The 21,850-nt window shown below is 41.8% G+C and overlaps 2 protein-coding genes across 5 annotated transcripts; one reads left to right on the forward strand and one right to left on the reverse strand.

Moving 5' to 3' along the window:
* Positions 1-383: 383 nt before the first annotated feature.
* Positions 384-12,097, reverse strand: LOC308107317 (uncharacterized protein). 4 transcript variants are annotated; one of them, XM_080459600.1, is made up of 29 exons: positions 11,972-12,097; positions 11,279-11,415; positions 10,975-11,076; positions 10,368-10,457; positions 7,943-8,048; positions 6,981-7,033; positions 6,806-6,886; positions 6,617-6,724; positions 6,210-6,338; positions 5,877-5,954; positions 5,209-5,257; positions 5,019-5,074; positions 4,875-4,932; positions 4,677-4,798; positions 4,473-4,544; positions 4,295-4,387; positions 4,134-4,202; positions 3,973-4,041; positions 3,800-3,880; positions 3,604-3,684; positions 3,356-3,466; positions 2,996-3,088; positions 2,753-2,854; positions 2,583-2,669; positions 2,341-2,433; positions 2,158-2,235; positions 2,019-2,063; positions 1,633-1,903; positions 471-1,296 (listed from the first exon to the last, which is right to left on the reverse strand). In XM_080459600.1, exons 1-29 carry the CDS (start codon positions 11,991-11,993, stop codon positions 1,058-1,060), a joined length of 2,775 nt encoding a protein of 924 aa, XP_080315726.1. In that variant the 5' UTR covers positions 11,994-12,097; the 3' UTR covers positions 471-1,057. The 4 variants fall into 4 exon arrangements, with proteins under 4 accessions (XP_080315724.1, XP_080315723.1, XP_080315725.1 ...); XM_080459598.1 differs by having other exon boundaries at positions 384-1,903; positions 4,677-4,795; XM_080459597.1 differs by having other exon boundaries at positions 384-1,903.
* Positions 12,098-14,308: 2,211 nt separating this feature from the next.
* Positions 14,309-21,156, forward strand: tp53i13 (tumor protein p53 inducible protein 13). Its single transcript, XM_080459603.1, has 9 exons — positions 14,309-14,798; positions 14,891-14,953; positions 15,128-15,163; positions 15,346-15,404; positions 15,545-15,623; positions 15,786-15,914; positions 16,645-16,827; positions 16,938-17,997; positions 18,398-21,156. The coding sequence occupies exons 1-9, from the start codon at positions 14,607-14,609 to the stop codon at positions 18,502-18,504; spliced, it is 1,908 nt and encodes a 635-aa protein (XP_080315729.1). The 5' UTR covers positions 14,309-14,606; the 3' UTR covers positions 18,505-21,156.
* Positions 21,157-21,850: the final 694 nt, after the last annotated feature.

Genomic DNA, 21,850 nt, shown 5'->3' on the forward strand with positions numbered 1-21,850 from the left:
CATAAGGCCTAGTTCTGTAAAATATTGTTCACAAATTTTAAAATCTAAATGGGTGTTGGTGAGCACTTCTCCTTTGCTGAGATAGTCCATCCACCTCACTGGTGTGGCATATCAAGACGCTGATTAGTCAGCAGGTTTATTGCACAGGTGTGCCTCAGGTTGATCGACATTGTCCTCGATTACAAAGTGTTATAAAAGCACGATAATAGACAACCTACTAAAACAGACACACAATAAAAACAGCACCCATCAGAGAGATGGGTACAACAAACAAAGTACACTAATAAAAGTTATCAGGTTTCAAGGACTGGTGGTGCAAATTCTTAAATGATAAAGTTTTTTTTTATTTTCCATTCTTCAACATCATCATTTTCTTTTTGTTTGTGAGAAGCATATTGTCTGAGAGGAAAAAGTTCATATAAAGTACTTTACATATTTAGTATATTGTAAATAACTGTAGCCATTGTTTACCATATCCAAATTTAAGGTTGTTAGTATTTCTTTGGACGGCCTGTTTCAGTCTTAAAAGGCCATAATTACTGTTGTCATGATACAAGAGTCTGAACTGGTCGTAGACTTGTACATGTATCCTGTAATACAATTAGAGGAAACTAAAGTACTTAAAACAGTGAAATAAGATAAACAGAGGGTTTGACCTAATATGTAAATTCCATTATTCATATATATATATGCTTGCATGCAGGGAGACAACAACAGAGGACAATTGGAATTTTAAGTTTTATTCCCTTTAAGCAAACATTTCATGCGGTTGCGATTTGACAAGCCCCTCCATAAATGGACATGTCATAAAGAAAACTATGTTCTTTCATGGTAGGATTATTTCCCTCGTTAAGCACATTTTCATCGATACCCAGTAACCTCTCCGTCCCATCAGTAACAACACAGGAAAAAGTCCTCGTACCATCTCGAGAACAAGTTGTTTAAAAAGTTTCTCATCATTATTATTCTCAACTGTTTCCAATGTCACGCACAAGCCATTTCTTTTTTTCCCCCTTTTGGTTTTCAATCAGCAACTACTTTTTAAATGCGCACCCTGTCACTGCTGGGAGGGCTTGGTGCCTCTGAGCAGGTCACTGGACGAGAGGTGGCTGGAGGAGCGGCTCGTCGGCTCTCCGTACCTCTTCACTGGGCTCCCCATCAGCTTCTCCATCGGGCTGGGAGGCCTGCGATTGAAGTGCCTGTCACCCATACTCAGCGAGGAGCTATAGAGGGTGTCGGGCTGGGACGAGGCACTCGAGGAGTGAAATGAGGTACCAGATGGGAGAGATGAGGTACCTGAGGAAAGAAATTGAGTACCGGAGGAGAAAGGTTTAGTACCCGAGGAAAGAGATGGAGTACCGGAGGAGAAAGATGTAGTACCTGAGGAGAAAGATGTAGTACCTGAGGAAAGAGATGGAGTACCGGAGGAGAAAGATTTAGTACCTGAGGAAAGAGATGGAGTACCGGAGGAGAAAGTTTTAGTACCTGAGGAAAGAGATGAAGTACCCGAAGAGAGAGATGATGTACCTGATGTGAGAGACGATTTACCCGGAGAGTAGGGTGAAGCGCCCGAGGAGAAAGATGGAGTACCGGAGGGGTGAGATGAAGAGCCTGAGTAGAGAGAGGATATACCCGAGGAGAAGGATGGAGAACTCGGGGAGTATGACGAAATGCCGGAGGAGTACGACGAAGTGCCCGAAGAGAGGGTTGGAGTGCTCGAGGGATCCTGCTTTATGATGGGTTTGGAGGGGAGGGGGGAGATGGGGACGAGGGGGATTCCACCGGGCCTCGAGCTGCTGCTGCTGCTGCCGCCGCCGCTGCCGCTGCTGGCAGACAGTCCACCAGGTCCGGAGCCTGAAACTTGCGTTTTGGGCTCACTTTTTGGCTCTTTATCAGGCATATCCTGCAACAAACACCAATCGGGACTGCACATTACGCATAGTGTACATGAAACACAAGGTTAAGTCGAATCGTTACATAATAATGTATCACATCATGGATACTAGAATAAGACTTACACTCTGTGACTCCTTCTCAGTTTCACTTCCTGATGAGCCTGAATGCTAAAAAGATAAACATCGGGAAAACAGTTTTATTCTGTCGTTTCTTCCATCAGGGAACTCCTCCGATAAGAATCTTATCCCATGACTGATTTACCTCTTTCTTTTTCTTGTCCTTCTTGTCTTTGTTCTCTTTGTCGCTGGAGCTGTCCGAGGAGCTTGAAGAACTTGAGTCCTGATAAAATGAAAGAAAGAAAAAACGTGCACGCTCCATTCATCTGCTTTGTGTCACTATATCTTGAGCACGCATTCAGCATGCGTTGATAACACGCTGAGCTACCTTCTTTTTGTCCTTCTTCTTTTTCTTCTTCTTGTCTTTCTTCTTGTTCTTCTTCTTCTTCTTGTCATCGTCACTGCTCGAAGAATCCGAGTCCTTGGATATAGATTCATAAAGTGCGTTACTACTTAATAGTTTCCCTTCTTACTACAGAAGCAATACATCTTAGCTGACAGTCCCACGTCTCGGTTTTCTATCATCGGAGAACCAATGGGAAACAAAGACACGACCCAATTCATCATTACCTTTTTCTTGTCTTTCTTCTTCTTCTTCTTTTTCTTCTTGTCGTCGTCGCTAGAGGAATCAGAAGAGGAGGAGGAAGAAGACGAATCCTGAAAGCACAAGGGGAAATTACTGTAAACATCCCGAAACACAATAATAAGAACCAACAGAAGAGAAGATGATATGTTCTCACCTTCTTCTTCTTCTTTTTCTTCTTCTTCTCCTTTTTCTTCTTCTTTTTCTTCTTGTCGTCATCACTGGATGAGTCCGAAGACGAAGAGGAAGAAGAAGAATCCTGGATAGAAAAAGAATTGCACGGACTTTCAAAGTATTTCATTGTAATTCGGATATTATGTCCCTTTTATTAAATAGAAACTCATAAACTGACAATCAAGCAAGATCCAGGAAATATAAACACTGAAGGTCAATTTCTCACCTTCTTTTTCGTTTTCTTCTTCTTCTTCTTCTTCTTCTTCTTCTTCTTGTCATCCTCACTAGAAGAATTACTGGAGGAGGAGGAAGAAGAATCCTGGACAATAAAAATACAAAAGTTTTTATTTTGATAAAAGCTTTTCCTTTTTTTCCAACATGAGCCATGAAATTCAGCGGTCATCAACATGCAAGCCTTCACATCTTTGCACCTTCACATCGTCCACTCTGTCTCAGCCACATATATCCAGGACATTCATTGAGAATAATCTCACAGCAGAAAAGAAAAATCTAGCGTTTTGAAGAAACATTTTGGACCATCTTCCAAAGTTACAACATAATTGACACAAAGGAAACTTGTCCCCACCTTCTTCTTTTTCTTCTTCTTCTTCTTCTTTTCCTTCTTCTTCTTCTTCTTCTTCTTCTTCTTATCATCGTCACTGGAAGAATCGCTGGAGGATGAAGAAGAAGAAGAATCCTGTACAGAACAAGAGGAATTGTGAATTTGTTTAAGCTTCATGCCGGGAAACATTGTCATGGCAAATTATCTAATAAAACGCAAATGTAGGGGCACTACTTTTTGTGCCCCTTTTACAATTTATCAGTGACCGTCACCTTTTTCTTGTCTTTCTTTTTCTTCTTCTTCTTCTTCTTATCGTCGTCACTCGAAGAATCGCTGGAGGATGAAGAAGAATCCTGCACGGAAAAATAGGCATAGTACATTTGTTTTGGAAAACACAATTTTTATACACAAGTAATCGAAAGCAACAGCAGAGTAAAACTAATACTACAACTAATCAGTAAACTTCACCTTTTTCTTGTCTTTCTTTTTCTTCTTTTTCTTCTTGTCATCATCGCTGGAAGAGTCGCTGGAGGACGACGACGAGGAATCCTTGACAAGAATAATTATACAATGAGTGTAATCAAAAAATATTCACGTCCCTCATAACTATGGTGTTGATTTAAGGGATGACCCCGTCTCACCTTTTTCTTCTTCTTTTTCTTTTTCTTCTTGTCATCATCACTTGAATCGCTGGAGGAGGAAGAAGAGTCCTGGACATAAAAAATGTTAATATTTTAAATGAAAACACAAACTACTAAACAATAACTAAACCTTAAAAGTTAAGAAGAAAGAAGGTTCCCACCTTCTTCTTTTTCTTCTTCTTCTTCTTCTTGTCATCATCACTTGAATCGCTGGAGGAGGAAGAAGAGTCCTGGACAGAAAAAAAGGTAATATATTAAAAGAAAACACAAACTACTAAAAAAAACCTAAACCTTAAAAGTTAATAAGAAAGAAAGTTCCCACCTTCTTCTTCTTTTTCTTCTTCTTCTTTTTCTTCTTCTTCTTGTCATCTTCGCTATCAGAGGAGGACGATGAGGATGAGGAAGAGCTGGAATCCTGTAAAACAGGAGCACAAGAGATACTTTAATATCCATTCAATGCAAAAACTAAATCTTATTCTAAATGTTATTGAAATGCAAACCTTCTTCTTTTTCTTCTTTTTCTTCTTGTCATCTTCACTGTCTGAGCTATCGGATGAAGAGGAGCTGGAGTCCTGAGAATCAAATCAAACGCAGTGTGCCTGGCATGTTCATCATCATTTTCATTTCAAAACTTTTTAACACCAATCAAACTCAAATAATTAGTCAAATGGTTGGGATTTATCTCCCCTTCAAACATCGGTTACCTTTTTTTTGTTCTTTTTCTTAAGCTTCTTCTTCTTCTTCCCACTCACGTCCCCTCCCTCCCCTTCATCATCGGTCAAGTTGCCATCCTCAGCACCTTTGGGGTATACCTCTGCTGCCCCTGCTGGACAGAAAGCATCATGACGGCCGACTATAATGACAATTTGATGTCAATTTTGAAGTCAGAAAAGCTCATATACCTGAAAGTGTAGAGGAGAGTTTCCCCTCTTCTGCTCCCTTGGGTGCTTTGGCTTGTGACTGCCGTGAGAAATTCAAAGGCAATGACTTTACTTTGTGTCTGTGGATGGCGTGCAAACGTGTGTATGTGACTGTGTGTTTCATACCTTGTCGCTATCTTTCTTTGTATCTCCATCAGGAGTTGGTCCTGCCGCCTCACCACCTGCAAAAATGGAGAAAGTTCAACACTACTTCACTGTGAAACACCAAACAAGTGCATGGCTGCAGCTCTAATGGCGTTTCCATGTGGTAATACGTTTTTCTTTTATTAAGCAATAAAGAATCCAAAACATTTACCTGCCGCTTCAAGTGCACTGACACTACTGAGCTCCTCCTGTTCGTCATCCTGTGAAAAACACAAACGGAATCCCGATCAAAATATAAGAGGTGCTGACACACTAAAGCAAGGTCATTTCTTTTGTTTTGCTTTTTGAAGGTGCAATGAAAGAAACAACTGTAATGACATTACAAGTGGATTTATTTCTCCTTCAACCATCTGTTCTTATGGTGGATGTGTTTTAAAGGAGGCAGAGCTGCACCAGAACACAACAGGAATAATGATGACCAGTGTTTGATGTGTTAGGAGTCTCCAACATAGTATGAAAAAAGTGCATGCAGGCACCCTGGTATAAGACTCATTTCTACTGCATTTTCTCATTTCTACTCTCCCAAGTTTTCCTGCCATTCTTTAACAGGCCCTGACAAGCGAACCAGTTCACACCCATCGTTTGCGGACGGTGAGTGAACTGCTGTGGAATCTCTTCCCTTTAGAAATGAGCACAAACCTCCCTATACTGTCGTCATGAGTCAGAAACAGTTTCACCCAGACAATAATCACACATGCTGCAAAACATAACAAATCAGATGCAATAAATATCTCAAAATGCAGCCGGCAATCACCTCTGAGATGAAGGTTCAATACAAAATTGATGTCTTACTTATTTAAAAAGAAACCTGCATTTCACCTTTTTCTTCTTCTTTTTCTTCTTGTCTTTTTCACTGTCAGACGATGACGACGATGAAGATGATGAAGAGCTGGAGTCCTAGGACAATACAAAAATCGATTTTAATGTCAAGCTAGGTAATATTCTGCAACACGAGAAGCCATGGTTCTATAAACTATAATTCTCTGGTTGCGTTGTAATAAGGAAATGTGTATTTTCAAGATCAACACGACTTCTCTATTGTTGAACTGTCTATTCTAAACACATTCCCCAATTTTATGCACATAGATAATAAAATAACCAGCTACAGTTGCATTAAGATAAAAGATTGTAGGATGAGTTTGGAATCTCCACCTTTTTCTTGTCCTTCTTTTTCTTCTTCTTTTTGTCTTTTTTCTTCTTCTTCTTTTTCTTCCCATCATCGCTGTCGGAAGAAGAAGATGATGAAGAGGAGGAGCTATCAGATGAAGAGGAGCTGGAATCCTGCAAAATGAAAACAGTTGGTATATTAGTCAAAACCACTTATTTGAGAATAAGATGATTTATTTATTTTTTTTTGTAATCGAGTTACTCTGAACCAATTCTCAAACTGAGTATGTCAAAACTTTGGGTTTTTTCCCTACAAATACCTTAAAATGAGAAGATACCTTATCATGGTCTTTGCAGGTCAAATTAATGGTGAGAATATCTGAATTCTGTGTGCTATCAAGCAATGTACAGCATCTGTCGTAAAGCGTAAAGGTGGGCTAAACAAATCCTACCTTCTTTTTCTTTTTCTTCTTCTTCTTGTCTTTCTTTTTCTTCTTCTTTTTCTTCTTCTCGTCCTCACTGTCCGAGGAAGAACTATCAGATGAAGAGGAAGACGACTCCTGGGGAAGAGAGGAAGTACATTTGCAAAAGCAACAATAGAAAGTATCAGTGCATTTGCTGTTCGGTAACATGTGCCATACCTTCTTCTTCTTTTTCTTCTTCTCCTTCTTTTTCTTCTTCTTCTTCTTCTTGTCATCCTCCTCATCTGATGAGCTGTACTCCTGAAGTATGAATTTTAAAACAATCTTAAATAAAAAGGTTTTACAACAGAAATGCTGTCCGTTTCCCACAGTGTGTTGAGTCATCTTATCTCACCGGGTTCATCTGCTGCCCGTCGGCAGGCTGACCTTCCTGTTGATCATCAGGACCTGGGAACGTTTCGTAAAGAGATCCGTTGACAGAAAAGCCACATTACAATGACGAGACAGTCAGGTGGGTTAATATTTCATCGGTTCAGTTCATCAGCAGCCATTGAAAGTTTAGAAATTGTTCATTTCAAGTCTGTCAATTTTCAATAACAGAAACTCTAAAATACCCCTCAAAAAAAATCTGAGTTTTTATTAGCTTTTGTAAACAAAGACCTCTGTTTTAATATCAGGATTTGTTTTCTTCGTTCAAATTCAAGCAATAGGTTTGTTTTATCATTTAAGTGAAAAACATTACACCATATCAACTACATGGCTATGTCTTATTAAATAGCTTGCTAAATAAAGCATCTAATCTCTTCATCAGCCATAATGTTATGAACACCAACAAGGTCCAGATTCCATTTTGTGATCAAAGCAACCCTTATCCATGAAGGTGTGGATAAAATATGTTACTGCAATTTGCAAGACGGGAGCTCTATGGGCGTTTTGTGCATAAATGAGCTTTGCCTGCGCAAGACCGTGTCATTCATTTGCAACTTTTTCTTTTGATAAATACAATCTACTGGAGACTGGGAAAACCACACAAGAGCTGCAGGCCTTTTGAACGTGACCAAAACCCTTTGAAATCCTTACGTTTATCCTGTTTCCAACAAGTTTGAGAACAAAATATGTCTATGTATATATATATATATATATATCACTAACACGCTTACTTCTGTGATGTTAAATATAGAACTGACGCCATTCACCTCACCTGACCGTGGGCAATGTCACCTGATTTTGCATATCATGTCAAGACGGATGATATACGCCACACATGACTTTGTAATAAAGCCACAAGCCATTCAAAAAAAAAAAAACATGACGGCCTTTCTACATTACAAGTGGGAAACATTGTATTCCTCTTACCCTCTTGAGATATGACGCCGTTGTTATAGATGTACTCTTGGCAGCCAACCTTTTTCTTCTCCTTCTCATCTTTCTTCTTCTTCTTCTTCTTCTTCTTTTTATCATCCTGCAGGAAAATATTCAAAATGAACATGCAACTCTTCTGTGATTTGTACAAATACGTGTGTAAGTGATCAAGTGACATACAGATGAATCTGCTGCCTCCTAGTTATATGTGACCCTATTTTTTTTTTTTTCTTTAAATAATTCTGCATCTACTGCGGACACGCAGAGAATACAAAACACACAAAGATAACCTATCATAGTGCAGTTATAGTTTTGCTGATGCAGGAACATCAGCTGCTTCTCTTCAATGCAATCATGCATGCAAGTATGCATGCGCCCAAACCCACAGATACATTCGGGTGTATTATGACTTGAGGGGCGTTGTCACGACAAACAAAGCAGCAAAAATAACGTCTGACTTCACACACACACACACACACACACACACACACACACACACACACACACACACACACACACACACACACACACACACACACACACACACACACACACACACACACACACACACACACACACACACACACACACACACACACACACAGGGTGTGTTTTCTCCCGTCAGATACCGAGTGCTATCAGGCAATCAAGACATCAGCTCCACCGCCGCCGCCACCGCCTATTGCTCAGAGCAAACTGCATTCCTTTTGCTTTTGGTGGCGTTCTTTTTAATAGATCTAGTATTCTTCTTTACAGCTACTTTACAACCAGTCAGTTGCGACTCCAACCCCAGAGAGGAGTCGCTCACTTTTCTTCGCACTCACCTGATTACCCAACCCCCACCCGCAGAAAGTCGTTTTATGAGTGCAGTCACATGAAGTCAGGTAATATAGGACGACACTAAATACTTTGTGTGCTATATGACTTATAATAATGACGTTCTTGATCCAACATGCCTCCAGAAAACATAATTACCCCCAGTTTTTCCCCCACCTTGATTCTAACAGAGACTGACTGTGTTGTGACTGTATGTCCCCACATGACTTCCTCCTCAGTTTCATAAGAGTTCAGGTAAATTGTGCTTGTGACAAAGAACGAAATGCAGCATTTCTGGAGTAAAGATTCAGTGTGGACCAAACCACTGTCTATATGCCTCATTTCAAATATATTGCTGGTGTATAACATGTAACAACAAGATCGCTTCGATCGTTTGTTTTAGCTAAACCTCTGAACCTTTCCGGGTCTGCTGAGCTCTCAGATCACTACAGTTTAGATTATCTGCTGAGCTTCTAAGAATAAGAGAGTTGAAAACTGTGATTTTATAAATCCAACAAATACTCAAATGATCAGCATTTTCATCTATAGAGCCCCTATAGCAGGGGTGTCAAACTTAAGGGCCATGAGGGGCTCCATTCTGACCCGTCAAATCGCCAAACAAATTACAAACAAAAGACAAAAAGACAAAAAAAAAACAAACAAGAATTTCATTTTAAAAATTCTCTACAGTAGCAGACAAAACGGAACACTGAGACCCGAGCTGAGAAATCGTTGCTCGAGACCATGCTGTCAAGAGTGAGTTTTTAAAAACGCCCATAATGCAAAGCAGCTACAGCAGAACCGTTCTGGACATTTCATTGTATTTTGCACCAGAAGGTATCAGTAAGCTTTGTGTCGAGATTGTAGTAATTTTTGGTAGTAATTTTTGTGAAAATATAGACTTTAAAACTTTGAAGTTTAAATATAAGTCTGGTCCTAGACTAAAATTAGTTTGACACCCTTGATCCATACTTTAATTCAGGTTGTCTCAGCTGATGGGAGAATCGCAGGATGAATCCAAGACAGATTGCCTTTCAAACACATGGCTAAAATAAAGCCATTAACCCAGCCTAACATGTGTTCCTCAGTATTTTATAATTGCTAATTCATTCAGAACTGGTCCTCCTCGCAAATGTATTGAACCTAAAACAGAGCTTTTCAACAGACCTGGAGGCCAAAGCACAGCAACTCCAAGAAAAAGAAATGACGGCTGGTGGGATTGATGAGGCGAAGGTAATAAATCCCAGGTTTGTTCCACATTGAAATGTCAAGGGAGGGGTAAAAAGAGAAAGTGCACACATTAAAAACCCATGAATTTGTTCAACTGGAGGAATTCTGGAGGGTAAATAAGTCCAAAATTCTTTGCGAGCAGATGTCTGAAATGGATAAAAAGGTGAACAAGTTGTTGTGTCTGTTGAGTCGGACAGAACCAGCTCTGACACGGAAGATTTATGTTTGCTATATTTTCCATATTGTGGTTGAATAAATTGCAGCTTCCTTGTTGAACAAATAAACATTTGCTTGTCCAAGCAAATCAAAAGAGGTCTTGCCTTCTTCTTTTCAACTAGAATATGATGACGGGATCCAAATACATGTGACTTACCTCACTGTCACTATCTGAGGAGCTGCTTGATGAAGAGGAGGATGAAGACGAGGAAGAGGAGGAAGAGGAGGAGGAGGAGGAGCTTGAATCCTGTTCAAACACAGGGTGGGAAGTTATTGTTCACCTGCTCACACCTCATATAGGTTCACTTGTGCTCTCCTTTGTTGGTTGGAGTGAAAAATAAGAATCTAAGCGAATGAGTCACTCCTAACACACCAAACATCCAGTCACCGGCACCCAAAGAAGGCGCCGGTCGGGAGGGAGGGGCTCCGCAAACACTTAACAACACAACAAATGAAAACTACACACACACTCAAACACACACCTTTTCCAGCAATTTCAATGAAGCAATAATTTCTGAAACTGACAGTTGATCCACGTGATAACCAGATAATTCCCGGTTCCCTCTTGTTTGACTGGCGGTAGTGAGGTGGAGGCTGAACTGCCCGGCCTTGTCCTGCCAGAGGTCAGCAGAGCAATGCAGCCTCACATGTGTTGCTACAAATCAAGACCTATAGTAACCGCAGGGCTGGACATACAGCGATGGCATTTCATCTGATTGGTTACCGGAAGGCTCGACTGAACCATTTATGATTATGATATTTACTTTTTTCTTCTTCTTCTTCTTTATCTTCTTCTTCTTCTTCTTTTTCTTTTTCCCATCGTCCTCGTCGTCACTGTCTGGAGAGCTATCAAAGGAATACATCTCCTGGTAGACCGAGAAAGCAAACGTTACTTCACCTGACTTCTTGCCGGGAGGACTGAACACCTCTGAACTTATTTCATGGGTATTTAGCAAGAGAACAGTCTGCTGCTCCAGTGGAGCAGAGTTTTAGTGATTTCTTTGAATAATAAAGACCAATGCGGTCAGACCAATGTACTGCTGTGGATCCTCTACTTCTCATCCTCACCGTGTCACGTGCTTTTCCCGCAGGTTTCTCAGACTCCTCGACTGGCTCTGCCTCTTCAGGAAGGGGCTGCAAACCACCGGGGGGAACTGCTCCTGGCAGCTGGACAGCTGCATGGTCCACTCCACCTGAAGCTAGACCTAAACAGTTCAAGGTGATGGTATTAAGTGGCCAATAAGCTCTCACTACAAGGATCTCCTTCTTTTTTTCTTTTTAAATATGCAGACAGAGTACCTGCAAATCAATAGCAGTAAACTAAAAAGTAAAATGTTGTCCCGACTTATGCCCTGCATGTTAAAGAGAAACAAATGAGGGTGCTGTGTGCGCCTACACTTCCTTACTTTCCCACTTCCTTAAATGAACAGCCAGAACAGCTCACACAGGGATTAAAAAGAACAAACACGAAGGGCTAAATCAACAAAACACTGCATGCAGTTTGATTACCATCGTGTACCTGGTAAGAAATACAGAGAATATAACAACATTTAGAATTCAGAAAGGTGCCACACCCTTGAAAGTAAATGAGGGGGGAAACTGTCAGTCTAATCTGTGATCGGGCTGGAGAAAGGCTTATATAAAACTGCATCAATGGTTTTCTCTCGGAAATCATTGCACTTTTTTCCAATTTGCAGCACAATTCGAAATAACATCAAGTCTGCACTGAAGTAAGCATGAAGTGTAGAAAGTTAGACAAACCTGAGGAGATGATGGACGACATTTAGGTCCAGACTTCTCCTGTCCAGGAGGCCAGTCGTCCTCTGACAAACCCACCTGTATTGCTTTCCACTGAGGTGTGCGTGTGTCGGAGTGGGTGTGTGGACTGTGGAGCTTTGGGGTGGGGCGAGTGTGTCAGTGTCAAGGTGACTAAAAGCAAACACACTTCCATAGGTTTTCTTCCAAAACAAAACTAAATTTGAAAGAAAAAAAATAGCAGTAAGTACAACAATGACCCTCTAATCTCCCGATGCTTCTATATATGTGATTATTGTCGATGTGATCACTGATTTGGGGCTTTTTACATTTAAACAGCTATAAAATTTATTTTATTTTGAAATTATTCAGTTGGTTGGCACAGCTTTCTGACTGGGGTGGGTTCATAGTTGCCGTTTTACCTGCACTAACAGGTAATTCCTGTTTCGTTGCTTTTACAATGACAGGTTTGTGAGAATGAGTGAGTAAAACGTCTGTCAGCTCGATATCAGTCCAACCTTAAGTGTGCAGAAGAAAACCATGTGTTTATCTGCAATCAAAAAACCAGAGGGCAGCAAATGTATTTGGCTTCACTTGTGGATTAAAAGAGATCCATTATGTTTGTAGTCATCACAAGAGATTAGAAAATTGCATTCTGCTGCTGTGTCGCCACTTAGAGGATACTCACAGTTATAACATCAATTTGCAAAGCATTGAACATTAAAAGCTGAGCTAATACAAACAAAATAACTGAAGCAATAACAGAAAGTAGGTAAACAATTTAGGGTTCTTTTCATCTAAATTGTGATACAATAATAAACCTCGCAATAGACACACAGCATTCCCAGAACTTTGCATTTTGAATGAAATCAGGAACACAGTTTATAACAAAATGTGATCAACCATAGGACAACCAACTTGTGTGAAACGGTTAAAAAAAAAATGCAAAAGAGAGAGACGGACACTGAAGAGGAAAGGACACATCCATGTCTAAGCAGGAATTAAATGAAAACCAGAAAAAGAGATCCTAATCATAAAACTCTGGCACTGCTGCCTGAGTCTACTTGTCTCGGACAAAAACTCAACTGACACAACAAATCAGATCAAGAGAATGTGGGGAGTGGAAGCTACAACAACAGTGGTCAGTGCCTTCATTCCATCGCACAAGTACATCTAACTTTACTGTCAAGATAAGTCAGGATTGGTAAAGTGTTTGCCTAAAATCGATGCATCCATCATTCGCCCTGGTCAGGGTCGGCTAGGACCTGAGTAAATCGCCTACAATGGACAAAAACATAGAACACCGAGGACCAGATCATCATCACACATTTAAACATACCGTGACATTTAGAGAAACCAGTTCACCTAAAATGCTTTGGCTGTTTGAGGAAGTACACAAGCACAAACATATGTATTCCACCTAGAAATGCTTGCTTTTGGATTGTGGAAGGAATCTGGAGTACTCAGAGAATATTTATACATGTACAGGGAGAACATGCAAACTACATCTCAGAGCACTAATAGATTCAGACCAGGGTCCTTCTCACTTTGAAGTGAGAGAGTCCTAACTACTACACGACTGTGTGGCTCAAACAGACGCATTCAGAAGGTTGAAGGAAAAATGTAACTGTTCCTTTATTGCCTCTAAAGCAGGGCCGTCAAACATGAGGCCTATGGGCAAAAAGTGGCCCACAAGAGGCTCCAATCCGCCCCGTCAAACCATCAAACAAATTGTGGAAATTTGTGCTCTTTACCACAACAAAGAATACGTTTAAAGTTTAAATTCCGAGGTTTTAGGGTTAGTTAATAGGTATAGGTAAATTAATTTGCCTCAAGATAAAATTGGGATGTGTCCCCTGAACTAAGATGCGTTTGACACTCCTGCTCTGAAAGGCAAACCAATTTTGATCTTAATGTTAAACGCTACAAAGGTGTATTCCTAATAAAACCTTTCTCTTGTTTGGGGAGGAAAAAAACCCCATCTTGGTTGGACATAGTTGTTTTTGTTAATGGATCAGGTCAAGGTTAGGCGTGTTTTTAATTCTCTTGCATTTTGCCTTTTCGCAGCTTCCGTAGATAAACTTTTCTGTAAAGCTGGCTGTAAATACATCCCGGAAACGGAAATCAGATTCCCTTAAACAGAGAATAACATGTTATTGTGCGTTAAATCAGTGAAGGCAAAAAGATAAGTAAAATATATATGAATCTTTATATTTTTCTGTCGAATAAGTGACCAATAAAGTTATTTAAAAAAAATAAGATATTATACTCGCTACTAAATCCAAGCCTTATTGCTATCGTATTATTTTGAAAGTCTTCGTGTAGACGTTATGTTTGTAAAATATCTTTAACTTGAAAAGTTTTGTGTGAGTTATTCTGAAAAACGCTGGCACTTTTCTTTTTAAGAAAACCATGTAATATGTAGATTTTCTGTCGTTCCGTTTCGCTTTATGGAGTTTCGGAATAACGTTGCGTTGGCTCGTGGAGGAAATCATGTCGCTCTCGATGGACGTTTGCGTTGTTAACGTTATGAACGGTGGCGTATTTCTTCTCCTGGGCTGCTGGCTCTTTAATTAAAGTTATGGCAGTTGTTTTAAAGCTGCTCCGTTCAGAATTGAATGACTGAGTGGTTATCGCCACCATGCCAGGCCGAGCGACGTCCCGCCGGGGGACGGTGGCTCTCGCCAGGCCGGGTCCAGCCGCCTCCTGCCGGGGGACGGTGGCTCTCACCAGGCCGGGTCCAGCCGCCTCCTGCCGGGGGACGGTGGCTCTCCTGGCCGCGCTGTGGCTCACTGTGGTTCAGTGCGAGTCTCCGACATGTGACAACGGAAAGGTACAGGCAGTTCTGATGGGTGTATTTTTCATTACTATGTGGGTTATAATCAGTTATTACAGATGCATTTCTCCCTCGCCTGTGTGTGACAGCTGCACTTGGAGAAGGACCTGACTCCGGATGCTGTCTCCCGGGACTGTGCAGAGTCTCCACAGGTACCAGACCTGCTGCCATTAACATGAACATCACTCATCATCTAATACACAGATGTTTGAAAGAAAAAAAAATAAAAATTGAAGTACTTGGCTCTTAATAACATCCTGGCCTACATCCTTCACATTATTCCTCCATTGTTGTGTCAATGGTCTTACTGTCCTCCTTATCAACAGAGACTCCCCAGTATTGACTCTGTTTACGACCCTGAGGTGAGTAAGCACTTCACTTCGCCATCTGCTATCTTTATTGAGTTTTCAGTGATCTTTGACTCCCTAAACTGCACTTAAAATGAAATGTGGAAACCCACTGACGTCAGCAAATGTGGAGACGATTGCAGCGTTGGCTTGACTTTGGCGAAGGAATCTGGTTTGATGATTTCTTTTCACTGCAGCCCGCCAGGCAACTATGCATGGATAAGCCAATCTTCTACAATCACAGTCTTCCAAGCAGGTGAGTGGACACACATCCGTGGACAGCAGACTCACTTTTCTATGAAGTGGTCTCAAAAACAGCCGAACCTTGAGTTCTGACACGTGACATTTGCTGACTGTGCAGCAGTGACCGTTGTAATCTTTTATGTTGTTTTGCAGTGGAGCGTACAGACCAGTAATGGCGGAGAGTGGGGAGTACTTGTATTGTCCTCCTCAGCGTTGGCTCAATAACCTGCATGTGAGTCGCAAAAACAAATATTTATTTCACGTCAACAATCTAGTGTTACTACCAATGCGCACCTTCATGAAGGCAGAAACACTGAGGTTTGTTGATAAGCATGTAAACACAGTTTTAGTTGTTGTGGTGATCGTTCCATGTGTTTGTGTCCATCTTTTCCAGCATGGCTCTCCGGTCCTGCTCTATCACCCGTGCGCACCGCGTCGCGAGCGCCTCCTCCTCTCTGGACTGGCTCGCTCCTGTCTGCCAGACTTCATCATGACGCCACATCAGCACCTCAGCGAACTCACTGTGAGCCGCGCTCAGGTTTATTCTGGGAATTGAGGTCGTTATTATCTGCCTTCAAATTCTGCCGGAGCGTTTTGCTCCCTGTGGTTTTATTGGCTTTCAAAAGACGCAGTAAAACAATTAAGTGCATGACAGAACATTCTGTTAACAGGAAATAACCTTTGAGTTTACGCTTTGGAACATTTCAACTGAAGTAGATTTTGATCAATATAAATAGATTCATCATCTTCAACTCTGAAACGACGCCACACAACTTAAGAAGGAACTCAGTCCTCCAGAGATTGACCTTTTAGATAGAGATTGAATCAGATATCTGTTAATCTACCATTTTAGGATGAAACATTTTAGTCCTGTTACCAATTATTACAGAATCACAGAAAACAACAGCAAAAGTTCAGTCTTAAAAGCTTATTTTCAGTGACAAAACCCAACAAATGGAAGCTTAAAATCATGCCTTACTTTAAATGATCAAATGTGATCACTTAAGACTCATAGGATAGTGAGATCTTTACAGTACGAGATACATCATTTAACTTTGGTTTGTGTTATTGAATGAAATAGTTTCCTTTGTTCATTTGCCTATTTTTCTCCACGGAGTCTTTGCACGGTGACTGTTAAATGCTCATTACATGACTTGGTGTTGTTGTCTGCATAAAGCGGTGGAAATGCTGCTGCTGTTCAATTCCAGGATGAGTTTCTTGCCTCAGAGTTGTCCTGTTCACTCTTTCTTCAGCCAATAGCCTTGGTGTCCTGGGGTCGCACTCTGGAGCTTCCCACCGTCACCTACTCGGGCGTCTGTGATTGGCTGGCGACGACACAGCCGGCGAGAAATGCGTTTGACGGCGTGGCGCAAAACATGAAGTACAACCTGTTGCTGACATGGTCAGCGTCGCTGCACCGGCCTACAAAAAGAAAGGTGTGGAGACGTCATGAGTCATGATCACGTCCCATTGTGTTCATTCAAATGGTTCTTCCTAGGAAAACATACACTCGTTTCAGTCGAATATTTTTGCTGTGAATCCATAGGAATCTCTTAAAGAATGCTGTGAAGACACCATCTTGTCTCTGCTGAGCGGCTTTAAGAAGGAAGGCTCGAATCTAATGGAAGAAGGAAGCCGAAGCAGACTGAGAAGAGCTGCTGCTGGAGAGAAGCTGGAGAGTGTTGAAGTGAAGGACAACACAAGAAACTCATCCAGTGTTTTGACTAATAACTCCAGTGACACTTCCCCTCAGAGGACGGGAGGTACAGAGAACGATAGCAGCACACCTGGACATCTCTCAGATCTACACGGTCCAAAGAGAACTCCTCAGCCTAGAATCCAAAACAATAGCCAGAGGGTTACAGCCAGACCTGCTCTTCCTTTTTCCTCAAACATATCTGCAACTACACTTAGAAGTGGTTCTTCAGGGTTTGGGACTCTCCTCTCTGAGGGAAGCAAGTCGTTGCTACGGACCGCAGCCGCCGCGCAGCCCCGTCCTGAACAGACTGACCTCAGGAAACCCCAAACCTCTGCTGAGACGCATGCTCTCACAAAGAGTGTGAAGCAGGAACCAAACCAGACCGCCAGGCCCAAAACTCAGAGTGTCACTTCTAAACATGAAGGTACGAGTTCAATCAGACACAGAGGTAAAGACTCGAAGCCCAAGAACTCAAATGAGAAAGTGTTTGATAAGGATCACACAGCGGGTCCCGCCGCGAAGGATAATGAAGTAGTGGATGTCAAAGAAAGAGAGGCGGAGCATCAGCCAATCCACAGGCCTCCACACTCCCATCAACAAGGTCAAAACACCGACATTGATTCTCAGCCGCAGCGGCCTCCACAGTCGGGAAGCCGCGGCCAGACGGGCAGCGGCGACTGCGACGGCTGCGGCGCCGGCGAGCCTTGCGACTGCACGCACGCCCCGGGAGTCACGCGCCTGCAGAGGACCCCCAGGACGGACGAGGCCGTGTGGGCGGCGGCAGCTCTGGGCTTCCTGCTCATCCTCCTCACGCTCTCTGTGCTTCACACCCGCCTCTACCGCCACTGGAGGACCACGCCCAGCCTCTACTGGCGAGACCCCCAGCAGGACTACGACAGTGTCGCAGGTGGAGTCTTTTTTTTCGATCTATTCTGTTTGATGAGGTTCATTATTGAGTTTCTTGTGACGGTTCGCCTCATCTGCGTTCCAGTTGTCTAAGAACAGTTTAGGATGAAGCCTTTTTTTTTTAAGAAATATCTTGTTATAGTTTTCCAGTTTATTAAAACTATTAAAGCATTAAACCACATTTGATTTACAAGACAACTGAATTCTCACCCACAGGCAACCCTACACCAGAGCTGTATGTACAAGCTGTTCTAACATTAAAATACAGATTAAGCTGATATTATATATTGAAAACTGAACTCAGGGTCTTCAAGTTACCTTTGTCTATTTCTGTAACAAGTTCCTCTGTTTGTTTTATCCTCATTCATCGTCTAATTTTGCTTGAATGTGTGTTTTTGTAGATGTGATCCGCAGGAGGTTGCGGATAGCCAAGAGGAGGAGGAAGAGGAGTCGGAGACAGGAATGCGTTCTCCTGCCGAGCTCCTCAAGCTCGGATGACCATGCATAGGACGATAAACTAAACATTTCCACGACTGCCGGGAAAGAGCCTGGACCATGCGGAGATGCGTGGATCCAAAGCCGGAAGAAGGAAGAGTAATTTATGTAGAAAGAACTGTCTGTTTTTTTCTGTTTGTTTGACAAAGCTGGACTATAAGAACTGAGATGTCTGATTTATCATGTACTGTAGCAGCTCAGAGGCCTGTTACATCTTGTTGTTAGGATGCCAAGTAATCTGAGATTACCCCCCCTAAAAAATGCTGCTCAATCAAGCTTCCTACTTGTAAATCTCCATTTTTCCTCATTTGGTTTTTTTCTAAGTGGTTTTATAGAAATGTCATGATGCTTGTGGAGGTTTGGTCTGTAAAAATGTAGATTGCTGTTGTAAGCAACAAGGTGTGCTTTTTATGAATGAATGTGTGCACAAGTGTCTAGTAAAGAATGCAGATACATTCACTGTGGGGTGGCTTGTACATTTATAGCATCAAAACTGTTTAATAATCCCTCTACCAACAATCCCGCCTTATACGGACGATTGTATTCACGCACTGCGAGGGGGAACTTGTCAAAAAAACAAACAAACATGCATGTCGAAGGCCGCAGGAATCATGCGTCTTGAGGAGAAACACGTTTTTGCTCATATTAGCCTGAAGGTCGCCATGATTGCAGATCTTTCTGCAAGATTGGTGCAGCGTATGAGGCTTCCAGATTACAAATGGTATAACTTTGTAATTGTTATTTGGAGATAATTTGTACGAGAAAATTTAAAACATGCATTTCAGCACTACAACGGCAGAAACATTTAGAAATGTGGTTTTTCAATAGATTATACTGGTGTCATTTGACTGGTTGAGCCCGTTAGTGATGGAATAGGGTCGGATTTAAAATACAGTTTAATCCCAAATGCACATTTTTGCACTGTGGGAGAAAACTAGGTATTTTCTCACCGAGGCGGGAGTATTAACCACTCGAGTACCGTGTGGCCCTCGCCCCGGTGACAAAGCTACGACATAAGTGCTGTGAAACTAGAAAGAGCAAGTTTCTTCATACCGGTCAGGAATGTGCCCACAAAGACATCCAAACCCCCCCCAAAAAATAACAAACATGTAACATTCTTCTCATTCACGTAGATATTGTAACTCTATTTTGAAGTCTAATGGTTTAATAATATTAGGAAATGTGCACCCAGGTCGTCTCATTTCAGCACGGCGAGTCCCTGTATCAACAAAGACTTTGTTTACCTCACAGTTATCCTTTAAACAAAGATAAATATCCAGATCTTATCTGAATGAAGTATTTGTTTCAAACATGGCAGCATTCGGCTTATTGTACCGGATTTAAAAAAAATAAATAAAAAAAAATCCCCATTTTCACGCAGGTCAATATAGAAGCAGTGTGTCTTCATATTTGTAGGCAAGTGATGTAAATGTTGTTTCAGTTTGAAACATACAAAGTGCATCAAGTTTGTAGAGGTGAACTAAATCCACAGGGTACTCACACACGTGTGGAATGGCAAACATAAGTTATAATAATCAAACACATGGAGACAGACCCAGGACAATTAAATTGTTTTATTATTTTATTACAAATGTACAGCTTATGAGTTTCCATTACGATTGACCTTTTTAAGTCATTGTTTTCTCTACTTTATACAGTTTTTAACGTCTTCTGTTAAAAGATAACTCTCCCGTCACCCCATCTCCCAAAGTCTGAATCTAAAGAGACACAGGAACAGCGACAGTACAGGCCACAGTGTACTGCCGTGGATAAGAATCAGAAGTGTGTTTGTTTGTTATTTTGGCTGTAAGTTTGATGTTTGTACTTGTGCATGGCTTGGTCCGACTGATAAGTTCAAGATGTGTGTATGTATGTATGTATGTATGTATGTATATGTATATGTATGTGTGTGTGTGTGTGTCTGGTGTGCTAAATCCTGGACATATTTCGAGTATAAATTCTTTCGTGTGTGAGGAGAAACCGACGGAAGCATTAAACATTCACGCTTGAGGCATCCTACGTAGTGTCTGCTAACTCGGGGAAGGCGGGCCGGGGCCGTGTGCGTTTGAGACCCCCCTCCCCCCCCTCCGGCCACTTTGAGATGACTGTAGTGCTGAGCCAAAGTGTGCTTCAGACTGTTCTCCCAGTCCCCCCCCCCAAATCGAATCCTGCCCCTAATGTACTTTCGCTGAGGCCTTTGGAGAGAGTGCGGTTCGTAACAAAGATCCTACTTCACCCAGCTGGTGTTTGGAAATAGTGCAACTGAAACCACGCTGTCGAGCAATCACCTGGACTGATGGATTCCAGTAGGATCATTACTATGTACAATATGAGCGCCTACGTACGAAAGGGAATACCACAGCGTAACCGTACTCCCAGCACTTGAAAACGTCCAACAAGTACATCGGGGGTCAGGATTTCAGAGCTGAATGAAGATTTGGTGAGCAGGCGAGCCTGAAGCCCAGTTAGGCCAACAGATCGACATAAATATCCCGCAAACATAACCCTAACATATAGCTTAAACGTAGCATGAAAATATATGATCATATATATATATATATATATGGCTCTATACTAGAAACTTGGGCTACCATGATTGAAGGGGCGAGCTTTTCTACTGGCCCCTGCGTACGTCTGTGTGTGTGTGTGAGTGTATACAAGTGTGTGTCTCAAGTATTTCAGCAGTCAAAACAGGAGATGATGATGATGATGATGTGCAAAGGCATTCGATATCAAACCACGATACATTTCAAGAGTCTTCTAGACACAACTCGACGCACAATCCCAACTTTGTCCCCCACCCAATGGCGACGTGTGCAACTACGTGTAAAAACTGAGGACAAGTCGGAGATCTCAAGCCGTGATCGGGGCCAAAACATGGAGTAAGTGTCAAAGGTGGTCTTTTATCAGCACATAGTGAACTGTTGTGCTTCTTGCTCCAAAAAAAAAAAAAAAAAAAAAGGCATTGAAAGAAGGCAAAAGACTGACATCCAACTGCTGTTTGTTCTCAACCTTCATCGGTAGTGTGCAGAAACCCTCCCAATACAATTACAGAATCAAATATTAAAGCGACGAGAAGAAACACCAAATTTAGAGTTACGGGAGGAGCGAATTCAAACTTGGAACGCATTCGGATCGCGTTTTGTTCGGCATGGGACGACGACGAGCTTTAAGTGTTCGGGAGGCTAAACTGCGCCAGCTTCTTAACAGAGACAAAAACACCTTTGTTCCTGAAGCTGTCGAACGCTGGCAAGAGGTTCTGGACAGAACTAGAAGTGGCGACTCTCTCCGAGGCCCGAGATCAGCAGGCCGTGAAGGAGAAGGGGGGGGAGAGGGGAAGAAGAAGAAGAAGAAGAAGA

This window comes from Lipophrys pholis, assembly GCF_963383615.2.
Source record: "Lipophrys pholis genome assembly, chromosome: 3".
NCBI lineage: Eukaryota > Metazoa > Chordata > Actinopteri > Blenniiformes > Blenniidae > Lipophrys > Lipophrys pholis.